General features: G+C 39.3%; 3 protein-coding genes across 3 annotated transcripts in view; 1 reads left to right on the top strand and 2 right to left on the bottom strand.

Annotated features, from left to right (window-relative positions):
- Positions 1-5,377: 5,377 nt before the first annotated feature.
- LOC135446770 (cytochrome c oxidase assembly factor 5) lies at positions 5,378-8,415 on the bottom strand. The gene is made up of 3 exons (XM_064711032.1): positions 8,213-8,415; positions 7,725-7,808; positions 5,378-5,679 (listed from the first exon to the last, which is right to left on the bottom strand). The coding sequence occupies exons 1-3, from the start codon at positions 8,312-8,314 to the stop codon at positions 5,638-5,640; spliced, it is 228 nt and encodes a 75-aa protein (XP_064567102.1). The 5' UTR covers positions 8,315-8,415; the 3' UTR covers positions 5,378-5,637.
- Positions 8,416-8,430: 15 nt separating this feature from the next.
- Positions 8,431-13,511, top strand: UNC50 (unc-50 inner nuclear membrane RNA binding protein). Its single transcript, XM_064711020.1, has 6 exons — positions 8,431-8,543; positions 9,258-9,541; positions 10,399-10,519; positions 12,356-12,495; positions 12,572-12,673; positions 13,200-13,511. The coding sequence occupies exons 2-6, from the start codon at positions 9,262-9,264 to the stop codon at positions 13,334-13,336; spliced, it is 780 nt and encodes a 259-aa protein (XP_064567090.1). The 5' UTR covers positions 8,431-8,543; positions 9,258-9,261; the 3' UTR covers positions 13,337-13,511.
- MGAT4A (alpha-1,3-mannosyl-glycoprotein 4-beta-N-acetylglucosaminyltransferase A) overlaps positions 13,427-20,088 on the bottom strand; it is a 78,213-nt gene continuing 71,551 nt past the window's right edge. The window contains exons 15-16 of the mRNA XM_064711007.1: positions 19,332-19,444; positions 13,427-19,167 (exon numbers count right to left, since the gene is read on the bottom strand). Coding sequence (XP_064567077.1) covers positions 19,141-19,167; positions 19,332-19,444 — 140 coding nt within the window. The 3' untranslated portion in view covers positions 13,427-19,140. The remainder of the gene's footprint in view (positions 19,168-19,331; positions 19,445-20,088) is intronic.

The raw sequence follows: 20,088 nt of genomic DNA, 5'->3' as shown, positions 1-20,088 counted from the left end.
CTGGGACCATTACCAACTATAAGATTATTTCACATTTTCTTCAAAGGTGTGTACACACATATAAACTCACTGCCAGTTGTATTTGTGGACAACCCAACACCTGACAGTGCTGGACACAAGAACTGGGCCATCAGAGAGAAGTTCTGGAACAGATGATAAAGCATGCTGTTCAAAACTTCTATTATTCTTCAATGGCCACATATCAGGTTATAAATCCAGGAAAAGAACAAAAAGCTACACCCTGGAAAAACAAGCCATACACTGGGAAAACATCAGAGTGAAAAACTACTGGCTCTGAAAAAGTTATCAGGGTCATAAGGGACACGGAAATGAACACAAGATCTCAACACGGTGTGTTAAGTGACAAATGTGACACTCACCTTGGAAGCACAATCAATAGTGTAAAAAGAAAGCAAGGATTTTACCTGTACAGAGATCAATGAAAAAATCAGTAATAGAGGTTTATCTCCTTCCTAAAAGAAGATTGCAAATTTCCCCCCTGTGATGGGACTAAGGAAGACAGGTATAATACAAGTCACAAGTTTAGGAAGTCAATCCATGCATTTCATTGCATCTTTTTCTTTCCAATTTTTTAACTTTCAAATGCATTACAGCAGGAAAACATAGGATACTACTAACCTCTTTGGAGAGCCATCTTCTCTTCTTTCACTTCTTTCAGAGAAGTGAAAACTGAAGTCAAATTCTGATCATAAAACAGACACACTCTTTCTACAGAGGGATTACTGGCTATTGAAATATTCTATCAAGAGAAAACATAATCAGATTTTATGCCATTTTCAAGAGCTGATGCCTTTCTCTGGCATAAAAAGCTTCACAGAAGGTCAGACTAGAAGAAAGGTGTCTCTTACTTTAATTACTAATATAAAGCAGGAAGGGACCTGAATGTCCAGTCTCAGCTGATAAAGGGCTTTTTGGAGTTTTATGACACAAATTGAGCAATACAAATTTTTACATATCCAATAATCAATCTCCTCAATGCACTATTTACTCTCATCTTCATCAGCATGCCAACAATCCAACAACCTGTAACAGATTTCTTCCCACTCAGAATTCCAGAAATCATCCTGCTATGAACCTTAGTGAGGTAGAGCTGCTACAAAACCAAAGCTTGAGAAAACAGCTAATAAATACTAGACCTTTGTGACCTCAGAAAGACTTCAAAACTTTCCCCGCTAAAAAAGCCTCAAAAGCTCCTGTCACAAATTGACTACGAAAAGTTCATATTCCTCTTCCTTTGAGTCGTAATGAAAGACAACAGAAATTTTACAGTAGCACAATTTATCATTAGAACTTATGAATTACGAGCCAATTTCTGCTTTGCTATTTTTCCATGGCTCCTTTCAAAGCAATAGTAGCAATATTGCAGATTTTTAAAATCCTGTTCTAGGTCACAGAGATTTACTTGTATCATTTCCTCTGTTACTAAAAAATCTTTAGGGAAATGATTCCATTCTATTTCACTGCAGCCCATTAGTACCTACAGGTCAGCCAAAAAAGAATATTGCATCTGAAAGCCTCCATCAGGACACACCAACCTCAGCTTGACATTAAAATATATTTCCAGTGTTCAGCTACTAAAATACATTATTACTTGAAATATGTCACCTTCTACTGACCTAATTAAGCAACTGTTAAAATGCTAACATTTTTGCTTCTTCCACTTTCAGTGTTCAAGAACATTATAAATGAACCTTCAGTAAATCCTGAAAATAAAGCATAGTCCATTTCAAGAAGCTGCTCTCTATGTTTACAGAATTTTCTTCCTACAGACTGTCAACCAAGTAATTGTGAAGGGTGCAACTTAAAGAAATAACCAGTTAATGATTTTCTGAAGATATCTGCAATAAAACCATGCCTGAGACACAAAATTCAGCAGGTAGATTTGGAAAAAGAAAAATGAGAAAGGATCTTAAGGTTTCTGGTTATTATTCTGTCAACTACAACTTATGACTGGAATTAAGCTGTTGTGCTCTTCAGCTTTAGACAAGAAACATATTTACAATAAATACACATATTCTAAATGACCACATATCAAGGCAGTGTAAAATTCATCATGCTAACAAAGCTGCTACAGTTCTGTATTTGTAAATTTTCTAACCACAGGCTTGAACAACAGATATTGCTTACCACCTACATTCTGTGGCTGCATTTTTAGATGATGACTTCATTTAATGCTGCTCTTATGAGTAGAAGGTGTCAAGCTAGTTTGTTCCAGGCTTTCACTGAAAACATGTAATTTTAAATGTTTTCTTTGAAAAAAAGCATCTCATCCAACCTGCTACTCTCCAGAAACTTGAAGAAGTGAAAAGAGACTGGAGAACCAATTCCTTGTGCCACAGTGAATAATGAAGCCCTTTATAATACAAATGCACCTAATCTAGGTGCAGAAAATATTTCAAAAGTGAGGGTTTTATAAAGATACTTTGTCTTTCCTTCTGAGAAGCACATCTTATATACTAGATGTGTGATACTTTTTAAACACCAACCCTTCTTTCACTTTTCAAGTTATGTACAGGTGGGTCTTTGTTAAACAGACTCATATGCTTATCACTCTGTACTGACTTGAAAGAACAATTAACAGCCTAAAGAATTTTCAGAGTAAATGACCACCGCCTATTTTTTATCATCATAAACATGTGAGCAGTTCTGCAATATGTGCTTACAGCTCTGTAAACAGAACCATGTTTGCAGGATTGGACCACAGAGAGAACATTTAAATTGCTGAAACAGAATGTTGTAACACAGACAGGCCCTAACACTGACACAGCCACAGCCTGAGATATCAGTCTCAGCAGCATTTAGCACCCTCTGACTCTCCATCATGGAAAACAAATGAGAGGAACAAGAGCAGCAGTGAGGTCCTTGCAAACCCTGTTCTTTACTTATTCAACACAAATTATTAGCACTGCTTATATTTGGGATTCTGAAACTAGTATTAGCCTTTTGGCACCATGCCAACCATTGGTCCTCAACAACTCAATTTCACAGATCCCCTCTTGCAGAATCTACCGAAGAACAGAAATATGCATTTGTTTCAGTAAAAGTCAGTAATGTAGCACAAGGCATGAAACAAAAACAGCAATATATTTAAATAAAAACATTTTGTGCATTAGGGGAAAAGCTGTAATCAAATGCATAGGACTTAGGGCATTAATGAAATGAATTATTTTTCTCAAAGGAGCATTAATATCTCTCAAGTAGGACAGTGCTCAAAGTCCCAAGACAATTATATAATTACTTATCTTTAAATAGAGTATTATGTTACACAATATTGGAATTTAATAAGTCTCTTGAGCAAATCAGTATTTTGATTCCTGTTACAGTATTTTCATACTGTCCTAGGTAGTTTAGTGAACTGTGGGATCTCAGCACCTCAGGACTGAGGTGCCGAGCCACTGAGACCACCCTTGGGGGGCTCGGGAGTCCTGGAATGTTGCCAGAAGTGTCTGGTGGCTGGACTTTGATCCTACACAGGAGACGACACCTGTATGAGGATAGGAGGATTCCACCGGGGTGAATGGTAAAGGGATTAGTTAATTAGAGGGTGAGACACAGGGTTTAGGATTTCTGTACAGGGGGGTTTAGAGAAGTAAGATGGAGGAACTGGGGCGTGTCCTGTCCTTCTTCTTCTTCTCCTCCATCTTCTGTGGTGATGGTGGCACTTTGGGATTGGTCATTACTAAAAGTGCACCGGGCAATAAGGATAAAAGGTATTGGGGAAAAATGATAAATATTGTACACGTAACTTTGGGTATAAAGATAGGTGACTGTCCGGAGGGTGAGAGAGTGTGCTCATGGCTGGCTGCTGAGCAGACCTCTGTCGGGCCGAAAGAAAATCTTTTAGATAAACAATTAATAAACACCGAGACCGAAAGAAGAACTGAAGCCTCTTCTCGTCCTTTGATACGCGGGCTGCCCCAAGGCCACTCCGGGCCTTTCCAGGCCCTCCAAACAGCCAAAAACCGGACAGTGAACCATTAGGAAGTTTTGACTCTAACATTCTATTGGATCAAATAATACATGTGTTCTGTGAATTATTAAATCCATAAATATCCTACAGATTTAATTTTAACACTTGATCTCCACTGGATCAAGATGATTACTAGAAATAACTATGTGTCTGTCTATGATGTAGCAATGTGTCTGTTCCCTTTCAGAAGGAGTTGCTGCAGCACCAACAGGAGAGGCTTAGTGATTATGGCTGAGAAAGGAACAAAGATCACTTGAACAATCAACCTACAAACCCATGCATTAGGGCACACCATGAAAGAGTCCCTGACTAACAAACTCACATACCATTCCCACTCCTCTCTCTAACTGACATTTCAATACCTGCCATCTGGCTTTATATTTATTTTTAGTACCTTTTTTATGTTTTTCCCCATGGAAAAGGCTTGTGAGTAATACTTTGGAATTAGTGTGTTAAGATAAAAATACTCTTATAGACATAAATTATCATTTTAGTGTACATATAAAGCTAATATGGTAAGTAGGCTGTGGAAAACAAAGGATGCTTACAGCACTTGAACAAATGAACTAGCTTCCACATGATCAACAGAACACAGAAATGTGAAATCAGAGTTAATTTAGGTGGCAAAAATAAAGTCCTACACACACAAGGAATACAAACATTCTCTGACTCATTACAGAACAGTTGCTTAAGACAGACAAAATTAAATAGTCAACATGTGCTCATTCACTGAAGTCATCAGTTTTAGAAACAAAAACCATTGCATACATCTGTTCAGACTGAACGTGTATCAGACACTTGGCTATAAATTCAGCCAAGAAAAGAATTTACTATGGCTCTCTCCCCTCTCACTATTTCCTCATCTCACTTCTAATCAGCTAGTCTGATTTGAGTTTCCACATGTAAGAGTTACAACACCATTTATTTCTTAAAGGTTAGACACTTAAAGAGGTGGGGACACTGAAGGAAGAAAAAGGAAATGTTCCTCTGGAAAAGCAGGTCTTATACAGAACCAGTTAGCATTCACCACAGTCATGGTTTAAGCACTATTTAATGCTTCTCACTCCCATAAATCCCACTTCCTTAGCAGTGTGGGACTGAAAAACAGCACCACTCCCATCTATTACATGTTTATTGGGTAGCAAACTTACTGGAGAGGAAGCACCTTGCACACACATTTTACAACCTTGGTCAATTCCTTGTCTCTGAAAATAGTTCTATTCTGAGAAACCCTCTGAGATACTCATCTACTAAGGAAACTCTTCCTCAACATATCAAGTGTTGTTCCACACCTTGTATTATTTCTAATAGTAAAAGATTATCAGAATTTACAGTAGAGTCACAAATGACAACTTTACTTCAAAACAGAATTACAACTTCTGCAGCTTGTTCTGGATTTCACATTTTTATTGCAAGTACATGACAGGTACTCATTTTGGCCAGAACTTGTAGCTTTATGCTTGCCTTCTTTTTAACATTTAAATGCACATCCAGGTCAATCTGTTGGAATACTCAGGAGTAGATACCTTCCATGAAAACACTGCATGAAAGGATGAAGCAGGTACCTTCTTCTTATTTTAGTCTCTGTTTTGTGTAGAGTGCTGATGAACCCCAAATTTCCATGGCAAGATCTCTTGACAAGGACTTCAGTATCCCTTCCTTCCTCTGAATCTTGCCCTGGTATCCAACTGAAAATTGAAGACAATATATCATTATAGAGTGTTTGTGCTACCTTGGCACTTTTTAACATCAGAGCAAAGGTCAGAACAAAGCAGAAGAAAACCAGTGATGTAGCCAACAAGCCATGGGACATTTCAACGAAAGAGGCATTACATGATCTTAAACTTCACACAAAACTAAAATTATGGGCTAATTGCCCTATGTGTTCTGAAATAAACAACATAAATGATAGAACAGCATAGTAGGATGGCAAGGAACTCATGAAAAACAAGGTAGAGTAAATCTGCTTAGATCAATTTTGCAAACATAACTGATAAACTGGAGGAGGAAAATTCAGAGCTGGCTGAAGTAGGAGTCATACAAATGTCTGTGAGGAGAGGGATAACTTAAATACACAAAGTTTCTGGAAAAAAACTAGACATAAACCAGTAAAAATAGAAACAATATTCAGCTTGTAAAATCTGCAAGTTTGTTCTTGGCAATTACAGAAAAAGCAGTTAATGACAGGCTAAAGAAGATGGTAAAGCTAAAATAAAAGCCACAGTGCAGCACTTAGAGAAGCTAAACTGCAAGTTCTTTCCCAATGCAGCAGAAAAACATAGTTCGATTTGGGAGAATTATTCTGAACTTAGCCAGTCTCAAAGATGGCAGTGACAGACTGCAACTCAGCCATATTCTGATATTAGACTGAGGAGGTTTCTTTCACCACCATTAACTAATCTTCTCCCAGAATTCAGGGCAGCAGCAAAATCTGTAAAGAGCTAGAGTCACAATGACACAGCTTGTCCAGTAACCAAACAGCTTTCACTTTAAACCTTGGCCCTACTTCAACATCTCTGATAAGACTTTCTGTTTCCTTGAAAAGAAAACAGCATTGAGGCAAAACCCCTGATGATTTCAGCATACTGCAAACTATATCTGTATTTAGTGTCAAACTTGGTTTTGGACCCTCTTTAAGTTTCATTATTACAACAAATAACAAGTTTGCCTGAGCATGATTATTGAAATTTAAAGAATTAACCGGACAAGAAAAACTTCACTCATCAGCATTACATTCAGGAGAGTTAAATAAAATCATTTAAGTGCCGAGCCTCTTCCTGCATTACTGGAGGCATTTAGCTAGAAACTTAAGTTTCATCAGGCTCCCTTAACAATCCACAGACAGAAAAAAAATAGAGACACATATGCTGCTACTGCAGTTTTATATAGGCATTTCAAACTTCCGATATACAACATCCTCTCATACACAGAAATAATAATTTGTCACTTTATGGATTAATACGGTTCATACAGAAGAGGCACAAAAAGCCGCCACAACAAATACAAAATGGAAGAAAAATTTAAAATACCATTTCAGCTGTACACTCTTTATCAGATAAAAATGAGGCCTGCACTTCTCCTGTTTGGAAAGTTTTAATACCATCTTTACCACATCTTTAGTATGTTTTAAATGCTATGGAAACACAAGCAAAAAATTATGGACAAGGTACTCCTACCAAAACATGGAAAACTTTATCTAATTACATTTGAAAAAATGACTTGTCACTTCCATATGGGACAGTTAATTATATTAAAAAACAAACTTATTTATCATGAATTCTAGTATTCCAAGGAAACTAATGACTCAACAAGAATTCAATGCAAGATCCTGCTTTAACAGTGAAAGTCTTACTTCACTTTATTTAAATGTTCTCTATATAATTTTTTACAACGATCTTACAGGCAAAAGACAGCTTGATAATATTTTATCTTACAATTACCTGATCTACTAATTTCTAACCCAAAACTTTACTAAAAACAATAGTGAAAATACCTACATTACTACCCGTGACATTCCAAGCCTAACCTAATTTAAAAATGGTTTTTCCAGTTTTTCCTACTCTACAGCTTCTTCTTCATGAGAACTGAGTACAACATCCATAGTTTAATCAGGATTCAAAGGCAAGAGCCTGCTTAATGACATCCACCTTACTGAAATAATGTGTTTTCTTAAAAAGAGAGGGAAAAGGAAGGGAAACGCCCAGGCCAGTAGCAGAAGACACACCGCACTTACCATGGATCTTTTGCATGCAAAGAATGTCACTTGCAAACTCCTACAGTGTCCTTCCCTCAAGCATTGTTTAGGGCTTTTGTTCTCCTAGTGGATGAAAAAAGAAAGATTAAAAATTTGATTTCTATAGCTCATCTAGGAGACATCAAAATACTTGACAGAATCATAGAAGAGAACCACCGAATATTCTGAGTTGGAAAGCACCCACAAGGATCATCCAGCCCAACTCTTAAGGGAAGGCAAATACGGGACCGGACCCATGACCACGTTATTAGCACCACGCTCTGGCCGACTGAGTAACACGGGTTAGAAAGGGACTTTGAGGATCATTTACTTCCAACTTCAGACAAGTTCTCTGGGGATTTTGTTTCGGTACGGTGACCTGTGCTCTCCTCTGGAGCTGTAACTCCCTAAACTGCTACGAACAACAGGCAAGAAGCCCAAGAAGGGCGACCTGCGGGTCTCTGGCCCGGAAGGGCAGCGGCGCTCACCTGCAGGACGCAGGGGCTCTCCAGCAGGCACTGCCGCAGGTCCTCCCTCACGCCGCTGCAGGCGCGCCCGTCCTCCTCCTTATCCTCGTAGTACTTGGGCATGGCGGCGAGCCCGACGCTACGCCCCGCTGCCACCCGCGCCGCGGCCACCGCCGACTGCCGCCGCCATCCCGGGCGCCGCGGCCGCTTCCGGCGGGGGCAGGAAGGGACGGGGCGGCTCCGGGAAGGATCCCGAGCGCCTGCGCCGCGGACGGTGCCGGAAGGCTGCGGGAGGCGGCCGCGGTGGCGGTGCCGGGCGGGGCGGGGGTCGCGCCGCGGGCCGGGGCAGCAGGTGAGACCCTCGGCGCGGGGCGGGACAAGGGGGGCGCGGCGCTGCCCGGCCCGGAGCTGAGCGCGGGCCCCGCTGAGGGGGGGCGGGTGTTCGTCAGCAGCGGCGGCCGGGCCGCTCCTGTGCCATGGAATCGTACCCTGTAAGGGCTGGAAAAGACCGTGAAGATCATATGGTTCCAACCCCCGCCGTGGGTAGGGATATCTCCCGCTAGACCAGGTTGTTCTAAGCCCCATCCAACCTGGCTTTGAACGCTGCCAGGGTTGGGGCGTCCACAACCTCCATGGGCAGTCTGTGCCAGTGCCTCATCCCCTCCACAGTAAAGAATTTTTTCCTTGTATCTCACCTAAACTTCCCCTGTTCAGTTTGTGCCCGTTACTCCTTGTCCTGTCACTGCAGTTCCTGGTGAAGTGTCCCAGCCTCCCTGTTTTGCCCCTTCAGATATTGGAAGGTGCTAGGAGGTCTCCACACAACCTTCTCTTCTTCACGCTGAACTGCCCCAACTTTCTCGGCCTGTCTTCATAAGGGAGGTTCTCCAGCTCTCTTACCAACTAACTCCATGGCCTCCTCTGGACCTGCTCCAACCAATGTCGTTGTTCATGCCTGTGCTCAGTTTTAGTCACTTCAGCATTGCAGCCGTGGCCTGCATCGCGTTATTTTATTTGTACCCCGTATTGTGGGCAAAATCAAACACATCTTTTGAAATTCTTTCTTTAGCAAGATGCTGCCAACCACGCTGGTTAATTCTGGGAGCCAGGGCAATGGTGTGCTGAGCCGCAGAGATGCTGCGAGGCACACGGCCGGAGCAAAACGCTACAAGTACCTGCGGAGGCTCTTCCACTTCCGACAGATGGACTTCGAGTTTGCGCTTTGGCAGATGCTTTACCTGTTCACTTCACCACAGAGGGTTTACAGGAACTTTCACTACAGAAAACAGACAAAGGACCAATGGGCAAGAGATGATCCTGCTTTCCTTGTGCTGCTCAGTATCTGGCTCTGCGGTGAGTGCGGTAGAACAGACAGTATAAGGGAGAGGGAGGGAAAGTTTGGGGATGAACATTTATTTTCCTTCTAATAACACACACACACAAAAGGACCAATCTGTATGGATGGTCTTTTAATCAAAGTAGAACAGAAGAAAAAGGACCTGCCTTTTTGAAGTTAAGGTGGGAAGTAGAAACCAGAGTAGGCTTAAATAGTACTCTGTGGTCTTGAATTGATCTCTCCATTGCAACTCATTTTCTGTTGCATTTTGAACTGCATAGTTCACTGTAACTTTACAGACAGTAAGAATGCCCTATGCCACACAGCAATGTTTTTGTTTAAAAATACTGAATATTTGATTTACCTGAATATTATGGATAAAACATTGTTTTTACCATAAAAGCCCTGGTGACATTCTGTATAGTGCAGAATTAAGCTATAACAAAGTGGCTAATATAAATGACTGAACTGCAAGTTCAGTATTGTCTCAGTTGCCTTCTATTAAATAGTGTATTCCTGTTCATAATAGAAAAACTCTCTGCTGAGATAGAATTACACGTTGTTTGGGTTAACAAGGAGCTTTTATAAAATAAAGAAGGTCCTATTGTAGCATTGTCTGATTTTTTTAAAAAATAGTCTGGATGGAGCATTACAATTGGACCCAAGTAGAGATGAGTGTTCATATTATGAATAAACTGCATTATATATATTTTTTTTGTGGAAAAAAACCCTGAGCTGTTGGACTGAAAATATTGGGAGAAAAATATAAAGGAAACTGGAGATTTCATAAGAGGATACAGTAAAAAATCCATCAGTTTAAGATCTCATGCTTTCATTTCTACAGCTGACTTTAATGATCTTTCTCTGCTTTCAGTGTCTACTGTAGGATTTGGATTTGTGTTGGACATGGGGTTTTTTGAAACAATAAAACTGCTACTTTGGGTTGTATTCATAGACTGCGTGGGCGTGGGGCTCCTGATTGCAACTCTGATGTGGTAAGTAGTGATTTCTGCAGCCAAGTTCACTATTGCTGTTCAGACACAGAGTCCTCTGCTGTTTGTGAGACACTAGGTTCTTTGTTCTGGGTAAACTTAGACTAAAGTATTGAATATAGGTTTTATGCTCTTTGTAGTAATTGTTTCAAAATGATGCCTTAAAAAAGAATATATCTCTTTCTTTACTATTTCCTACAAGGTTAAATGGTCAGAAGGTCTGTATTTTGATTACCATTCCAGCTTTTGTTTCTTTCATCTTGAGCTGGTTAATGTTCAGCAGTAATGCCAAATTTAAAAAAAAAAAGGTGATTAAAAAAAGAAAAAGCTGTTCAATCAAAATAACGAATGAAGAAGTCAAGTAGTGTGAGCCTGAGGATGATTCTGTTTAAGCAGGGCCATATACACTTGGCCCGTGCTTTTTGCTGAAGATTGTAGCTACAGCCCCATCTGTTCTTGTGCTTGGCACCTTTTTGCTTTGTTGGTGCTGCCAGTTTTATCCTCTCCTGCCCAGAGACTTGCAGAAGTAGAGAGGCAGGAGCAGGTCATTTTACAATCCAGGCCTAATCAGCACCATAGATGGGTCCTGCAGCAGTGAGGGAACCATGAAACTACAGGAAGCCACTGTTTCTGGGCTGCAGCAAGGGGAGGGCACCAAAAAAAGAATTTTTATTTTACAAGGAACTTAAGAAAGCAAGGGCATGTAAAAGTTTTTAGGGATGGAGTTGACATCTTAAAGTGATAGTGACTGGAAAAGGGATGAAACCTGACAGTGGCCTCAGGAACTCCTACTTATAATTGCAAAACTGAGAATGATGTACATAAAAGAAACATAGCTGATAGAGGAAAGGTCCACTTGACCTATGCTCCTGTCTGGGACAGCAAGCCATAAATTGCTTGGGGAAGAGCTAATAGTACTGCTCCCTGCCCCCATCCTCCAGCAATTTGTGCTTCAGGATGCAATCTCCTAACCCAGGAAGACTTCAGGATCTGCTATTTTTTGCTCTGTCTTTTAGTCAGCTTCCTGCAGGCCTCAATACCAGTCACCTGGCCCGAGTTTGGTTCAAGTCCCTTCTTCCAGTCCAAGCTCACCTTTTTTCCCAAAAGCATCCCCCATTCCTAATCAGTCTGAACTCCTTCTTGTCCCACCTCTCCTCACCTTGCACTTTGCATCCCTACCCTTGGCACAAAGAGTAGGTCAGAGGAAGCTTCCATGAAAAATCTGGTCTCTTATTTCTGAGCATGTATTGACTTCTTGTTCCTCCTCTGTAAGGGATAAATATTTTGATGTCAGCAGAACTTAAGCTGAAGGAAAGAGCCTTGAGGCTCATTTGGTAGCCTGTAATACCGGGCAGTGCACATTGCATTTGCACATCTTTTCAGTAATAATAAGCACATGTTATGAGCACTCTCTTGCCCTCCTCCTGTCCTTGCAGTGCATCAGTTCTGTAGAGATCAAATAAACCATCTCTGTGTGAGATGTGCTGATCCTGTAAGAGCACTTCACTGAAGTCATCTCCTGGTGTGTACAGAGAGAAGTGGCAGCTTGTGACTGATAAATTGTAGCACTGATCCCTTCTTTATAAAGAGGTTTTGTTTCTGTGTTACCTGCGGGGTATTTCAGCTGCCTGTAGCATGCAAGGGATGTGATGACAGTTTTAACAAAATCATTTAACAATACTCTGGTCTGCATGATTCTTGCACGTTTTTATTCCCAGATAGCAGAAACTTTATGGTGGAGCACTGGTATCACGTATGACTTACTACATCAAACCTATGTTTTGTCAGTCAGCTTTATAGATTCATATTAACAACAGTCTCAAATATCTTTTCATGTAGGTTCATTTCAAATAAGTACTTAGTGAAGCAGCAGAACAGAGATTATGATGTGGAGTGGGGATATGCCTTTGATGTACATCTGAATGCTTTCTACCCTCTTCTAGTCATTCTGCATTTTATCCAGCTGTTCTTCATCAACTGTAAGTAGAATACTTTGATCTCTCTGCTTCAAAATGGTGCACTATCAAAACAGCTGAGAGCAGTTATCTCTTGCAGATGTCATCATATCTGATTCTGTCATTGGGTATTTTGTTGGGAATACATTATGGCTGATTGCAATTGGCTATTACATCTACGTGACATTCCTAGGATACAGTGGTGAGTAACATCAACTTCTTCTCTATTTGTTTGATTAGAAAGAAGAGCATGTTTTCAGGCTATTAATTTCATCTTAGCATATTATTTGTAAAGCAGAGGCTTAGCTGCATTTTGAAGTAACTCTTTCTTTTTGGTAAATGAAGTATGATAGAAATGTACCAATCCATGTTTTCAGCTGGATGGACATCTTAACCAAAGAATTTATATTCTCCACCTCACCAAATTCCCTTCCTGTATTAGTCCTGTAGCACTATAACTTATTTTTCTTGGATTTCCTCTGTAAATCCACTTGAAGATGTTTGCATTAGATAAAAATTCAGTAATGAGTTTAAGACCATAGTTTTAGGTAAAACAGTTCCCCAAGGCATTTTGAGATAACTGTAGGGCTAGCAGGGCAGAGATGGCTGAGGAGGACAGCAGAGTAGAACTGTGTTTTATTGCTACCTTGCCCCAAGGCTACTTTACATGAAGCGCTTTTATCAAAGAGCACTGCTTTATACTTGCTTCAATATTGCTTCTGTTTCAGCATTGCCCTTTTTGAAGAACACAGCTATTCTTTTGTATCCATTTGCACTTCTCATCATGCTCTATTTGATCTCATTAGCATGTGGATGGAACTTCACCAAGATGCTTTGTTCCTTTTATAAATACAGAGTGAAATAAAACCAAGACTTCATGTATCTAATGTTTATTTTGTTTCTACCTTAGCCATTTTGACAGTAAAGAAAAAATTAAGAACATTTTGTATGTAAATGGTTGTAAATTTCTCTTTATTGTAGATAATTGTGTAAAAAAGTTTGAAGTGTCCTTTTTTTATTAAAATATTTACAACAGTAAACATGTTAGCAATTTTGTTCAAATACTTTCGCAGTACATTCCTAAAAACAAGTTACTTGTACATTTCTGTAGCTTAAATTTAACTGCAACAAGTCTATGTAGCATAACTCTTACTGCAGATACTATGCACATACTGGCATAAGCTCTACATTATGAGGGGTTTAAGTGACACCAAAAAGCAGTTTTATTGAAGAGTAATATTGGAATACCTTGCCTTGGGACTGTGAGAAAGTACAGATCGATAGTGTTGCGATGGTAAAGCAACAACTGTCTCAAGATACAGATCTGTCCTCTCCTTGTATGAGAGATTGTGAGAACAGATTTACTTCAGTGACTACTTCAAATATACATGGACAATTCTGGCACACAGAAGAAACAGTGATGAAAGGCACAATAAACATGACCCATATCAGGTTTCCAAAGATAGCAGCAAGTTTTAAACCCAATCTCTAGCAGTCCAATGGGTATTACTACATCCACCATTCTGAGTGGCAGGTCAATCAATGATCATGGAAGGAAAGTACAAGTTGGTTTGGCTACAGGGGTGGGCTCATGGCAATGCCTGCAGCTGTGAAGTCCACAAGGCAGAAGTAGAAACTGACCATCACAAACAATACCTTATGGAAAGTGAAAATGACTGCTTTCCAATGCAGTGTTCAGCATGAAACATGAGCACTGGGATTCAGGTTCCAAAACAACACAAGAGTAAACCGGTTACAGTAAGACAATTTCAATACTAGAATTTGATTTCTAAGGAAAAACTATAATTTATCTTAAAATACCAAATATGCTGGCAGTGCATCTTACAGTACTGTGTGTTTCAGCCACTGTTAAGGCTTGAAGAGATTCATGTTTCCCTCTCAGCAGACGCTGAGCAATGTTCTCCTTTAAACAAGGAAAGCAGTGAACTGCTGATCCATGGAAGGTGAAGGATTCCAGTCGGGATCTGCTCCCTTCCTGGCTAACAGCACAAGCTCCTGTCCTGCAGGCAGCTGCAGCCTAACTGTACACCTTTTCCCTAACAGGAATTCAAGCATCACTGATCATCCACTTCAACAGTAAGAACACTTCATATTTAGTGCCCCATGGTGCAATACCATTGAAGGACTCAGGGCCTGTGTACCTTCCCTTTAGAGATATTAATGGCTTTCCCCTTGAAACAACGCTTCCTCATTCTCAAAATAAAGCGACTTCAACTTCCAGCAGTTCACTGTTTACAGCAGAATTTAGCAAAACCCTTTAGAGACCACTAAGGTCAGAAAGGTGACACTCAGGAATAATTCACCAGGTCTCCATGGGCTGTGTGTTGTACATCAGCAATCAACGTTAGCCTGAAAACACCAGTTGTTTAATAGCTTTTCAGCCTTATGCTGGTGATTGTAAAGATGATTTAAAAACACAAGGACTTTGTTTTTTCCCCCCTTTCTAGCTAGAGTTACTTGTTCTAGCTTTTTCAGAATACATCCTTCCTGGTAAGAACAAATGTAGAACCTTGGGTTCATATATTTTAGGGGAGCGAGGCTTGAGAGGATTTCATTTTTCTTTTCCCCTATGACACTAAAATAATACTTTCCAAGTTGGAGGCGAACTACAAACTACTATGATACTTCATCTGGAGCAAGTACTGTCAACAAAATACAGAGATTACTGAAATTATAATATATCTGGGAACAAAAACCCCAAAACTGGTACACAGTTTCCAAATTTTTCCAAAGACTAATCACACTTCAGCTCATTCAAGGAACTGTGTTTCACACAGGCAAAGTATAAATTGCTTTGCTCTAAACTGACTCAAGGTATTTTAAAACTGCTTTGAAACAGTTAGACAAGCAGTGATAGCAGACAACAGGAAACTCCAGTCTTTTCTTGGTCCATGAATCACATCTATCTGAATTTTTCTAATCCATCTTTTTAGTACCAAAAAAAAATATCCATAGGAATTTTTTCCATCAGTGAAAACACACGATTGAGATGCCTGCAAAAGCTCAAAGCCTTATACAGAGCTTTAGAAACACTCTAATTATCACATCCTGTTCACATTATTTACAAAGTGTTCAGTAGCATGACCCACTGAATAAGCAAATCAAGATTATACTGGCAGTCTTGTGTTTTCTTGGTCCCAAGCAATCCTGATCCACTCAAAAAAGCAAATGTTCATATCAGTCAGTCTGTTTGGCATCCAGTATAAGAAGTTCATTTGCCCAGGTAATGAAGGTTTCTGGCTATGTCTTTGGTTTCACAAAAGTTTGCTTTTCTGGAGCTTTAACAGCATCAGGAGGAGCTAACAGGAGTATAGGATTATGCAGTTTTTTTTCAAACACTTTCCATTATTGGATAACTCTAAGATTCAGCGGCCTCAAGGGGATTTTTACGGTGACAACAAAAGTAACTTGAAATTGAATACATTTAGGGGAAAACTCCCTCAAAACAGGTAATAGGTTTAAGATGCTGTTTAAGATCTCCTGTGATAATAGTGTCCCTTACAATGGAGATGTGCAGGAAACACCTGCCCACTGGTGCAGACCCAGTCACAAACAGGACCCAAGCTAAAGGCTGATGAGCCAAACAGCCCAGGTGTTTTTACTTCACCATACTTCCAGGAAGGAGTCTTGCACCACTTTAGCCTGATTTGAAATTTAAAAGTACAAAGCCGAAAATAGCTGTCTGCAGAAATAATCTACCTGATTACATCAGCTCTGAATTTACCTGGATCTATGAAATATAATTTGTATTGATAATGTGGCACATTTTGTATTTGATAATGTGGCACATTTCTCTAGAGAGCCTATAAGCTCAGGAACACTGAAAGCATTGAAGCAGCCCAGAGTATTTTCAACTCTTGCTACTACAATGCAATAAAAATGCATCAGTCTTTAGAAAGCAACCCACATTTTACCACACACTAGTTTAATTTGTTGTCTTGGACAAATTTCTTCTCAACATTTTTGAAAACTAAATCTACTACTAACCAGTCTTGCAATCAATGTAGAACGGGTTCTGTGTATTTAAGTATATTAGCAGTGATTCATCTTGACTGCTGTGAAATGTCAGGAACAGTGATGCTTTTAGAATAAGCACACAGGTTTCTTACATAAATAGTACCAGTAAACTTCCAGACTCAAGGAAAAAATGGAAAAGGTCACTGTCAACAAAACTAATTATATTCAGAAACTGCAATATCTAATGTATTTCTGCAGTCTGGATTGTAAAAAATAACCCTAGTTTAAATAACTTGCATCATTCATTCACAGACAGCTGAGAAGAAAACCTAAACACTTTCTCAGACCTTTGCTAGCTGATGTGTGATTAAAAAAAAAGCTATTGCATGTTGGTAATTTGATGGCAGGGCATTACACAGGAAACAAATGGGGCTGTAGCACCACAATAGGCTAGAGTCACACAGGATTCAGAACCCAGTCACCCACATTCCCAAATCCAAGAATAAACTCCATTTATGTGACCAGTGTTTAGCTTATGCCCACAGCATCTATGGGCAATAACAAGCTTTCCAAGTAACATTTTATTTACATCACCTGATGCAATCAGGAAAAGTAAGCAAGGTCCCCTTGGTATCTAATTTTTCTTGAACTTACACCAGTCAGTCTAAACAGAAGGTCTTGCTCTGTGTACAGATCTTGTCTTCCCTGTGTCCCCAGGCAACGTAGCTAAACCAAAATGACAACAGTCTGTAGAAGTAGTTAAGTTCTTCAACTTGAATATTGCTGAATTGTCAAAGCTATGGCACAATTCTCCAACAAGGCAGAAGAGAAGACAGGTTGACACTATAATCCAGTGGTGCTTGCAGTGCTAGCAAGGCAGCTTTAGGCTCCTGCTCCTTACAAGCCTATCGTGAAAGGGAGCTCAAATCTATCAGCTGAATTTTAATAGGGAAGTACAAATTCAAGACCCCTGCTCTAGATCAGGGAACCTGCAACAGGTTTTGTGCATCTGTGCCCTGATCACAAAGACAATAAAGGTCTTTTCCAACTTAAGTGATTGTATGATTCTGTGTTAGGGGTAGTAGAGTGTGTTTTTATTTCCAGAGGGAAAGCTGGCCAGCTTTTGAGATGTCAGTTCCAGGAGACTGGTTCACAGCACAACTGACAATACCCAAGCCAGCATGGATTCCTCCCTCCAATGTCAATCAGGCACTTCATTCCTATTAAAAGGGAGAAATTCCTGCCTCTCTTTTTCCTGGCCATTTCTGACTAACTGAAATCTTCCCATGCCTGAGTCCTTACACATAAGCACCTAAGCAGAAGGACTCTTAAGAAAAGCAGCAGCATTAGTACTGCAACAGTTCCACTCTGATTGTAATCCAGACCACGTTCTGTTCCTGGCCAAATTTCTGATTCATTTAAGATCACTGTTGTTTACCTTGACACAAACAGGCAGGCTACTAACTTGAGGCCAAATTCAGTTCCTACTATAAAGTTGGTGTGGGTTACCACACTGATCCATAAAGGAGTCAAACTAAGACCTTGATCTTAAAGAAAGGAAGAAAATAAACTGTAACTACTCACTAATGTATCCAAAATAAATGCTGCAATAACAGAACTTTTTAAAAGGAGACCTTTGTAAATCAAATGTATCTACTGTTCATTCTTTTGATAAAAGGTAACCTCTTGTCACTCCAAAGCAAAACTGGAGAATGATTTTCTTCAGTACAGAAAATGAATTTGTTCAGCCTAGGAAATGTTTACAAATATTTTTAGAAAGAACTGGTTTGGAGTAAAAAAAAAATTCTTCTAAAATGCAATGGATTAAATCTAAAATTACCGCAGATTTAGTACGTAATATGAAACAAGACATTTCAACATGCTTTTTATGTGGCTACAAACTGTACATAGTGGAATTTCATAGCCCCAAAGAATAATGCTCTTCAGAACTCTGTTTATGCCTCTGAACAGTATTCAGATTCTGTGTATAAAACTACATAATTTAGAAACTTAATCTTGTTTTTTTTTTTTTTAACATGGCAGTATATTTGAAATATGGTATTAATTTATGTTTGCATCTCCAAAGAAAAATGTAGAAAGATAACTTAAACTAGAGAATTCATAAAAAAACTATATCAATTTAAAATTTTACTGCATAAAAATATGTACTTTTCAAATTATTTTAATAAATTAAATATCCCTAGCATTTTTAATATATATCCCTGACAAGTCTATAAAAGAGGGTTCTTGTTATAGAAAATAAATGGAACTCCGAAAGTACCCCCTTCATAAAACTTATTTAACAATAATTATATTTTTTTTTTCTTCAAGGAATGTAACAATATGTACAACTCTATATTACTATACTATCAAAATAGTACAGGTTAAGCGTAGCAGGGTTCTGCAACCATAAGATGGTAAAGTCACATTACAGTGGAGGACAACCTGGGCCTCAGACGAGCGTTATCAGTGTGGAGCATCAGTTTCTGGATGGATCAGATAAGAAGGGGTAAATACAATCTTCTCATCTACAGTAGATTTCACAAGAGGTAGAGTTCAAGTGAAAAAGAATGACATTTGGAATAAGGTGCATGCTCAGTATTTTCAATTTGTGACTTGCTAAGGATGTCAGATTTTATAGGAAGAATTTTCAAGAATTCTTTCTTTGTCCTCTAAAGCAGATTTCCATGATCAGTTTGTAATCTTTTTAATATGAATCTGAAATAGAGAATCAGAAGAAATAAGTCATGGTTTAGTGTATTACATTTCTCAGTAATAAGAGGTAACTATTTTTAGTGTTAGCCACAAGTCTGAGCTTCCAAACAGAATGACGAAATCTCCCATTCACCGGTTATGTTTTTCAATGTTCTACCATCTCTTACCTCATTCAGAATTGCCCAAACGGCCGAATTTTGTATCACTGAAAGCCGGAATGATGAAATAGGATTTAGGCTGGGGTCAACTGTTCCTTCAGCTACACCATTTTCAAACTTCCCTGCAAAAGTACATAATTGAGTCCTATTCAATAAACTGAAGTACAAAATCCAGAAAATGTATCTGCAGTATCACAATTCACAGTATCATTGTGACAGAACCACAGTGAAACCAGTATCATTCCCAAAATAAAAGGCAGTGAGTGATTTTGACATCAGATCCAGTTTTGCAGCAGCAAACAACACAGGGCACATCATCAGCACGCACAGGATTGCACATAAGAATAAAAGCTTTGAAACTGTCTAAAGGCATTAACACCTGAAACTCTGTGAAGATTTTGGCACAGGTACTCATTTAATATCACAGAACTAATGTGATGCCTTTGGCTTATGTGGTTTCAAATAGGATTAAGGACAAGGGATATCATTCATGCATAACATATTCCTATTTAAAGCATCTTCAATTATATTAGGATGAGTAAGAATTCAATTTAAAAGCCCAGTTAGACTTTACAGTTAAGCCATATAGACAACTGAAATTTATTATGACAAAAAAAGGTATAATAGGATTGCCCAAACTGTGTCCAGCAACTAATTAAAATCCATGTGTAAAATTTCTCTTCCTTGACAACATGATTCCAAGCACCTTCCCCAACAGCCTCTTGGCTGTTGAAATGCCAGTTTCATCCTTGATGAGACAGCTGAT

This window comes from Zonotrichia leucophrys, chromosome 1, assembly GCF_028769735.1.
Source record: "Zonotrichia leucophrys gambelii isolate GWCS_2022_RI chromosome 1, RI_Zleu_2.0, whole genome shotgun sequence".
In the NCBI taxonomy this organism is placed as follows: Eukaryota; Metazoa; Chordata; class Aves; order Passeriformes; family Passerellidae; genus Zonotrichia; species Zonotrichia leucophrys.
The sequence above is the reverse complement of the archived record's forward strand: the minus strand, read 5'-3'. Positions and strand labels throughout refer to the sequence as shown.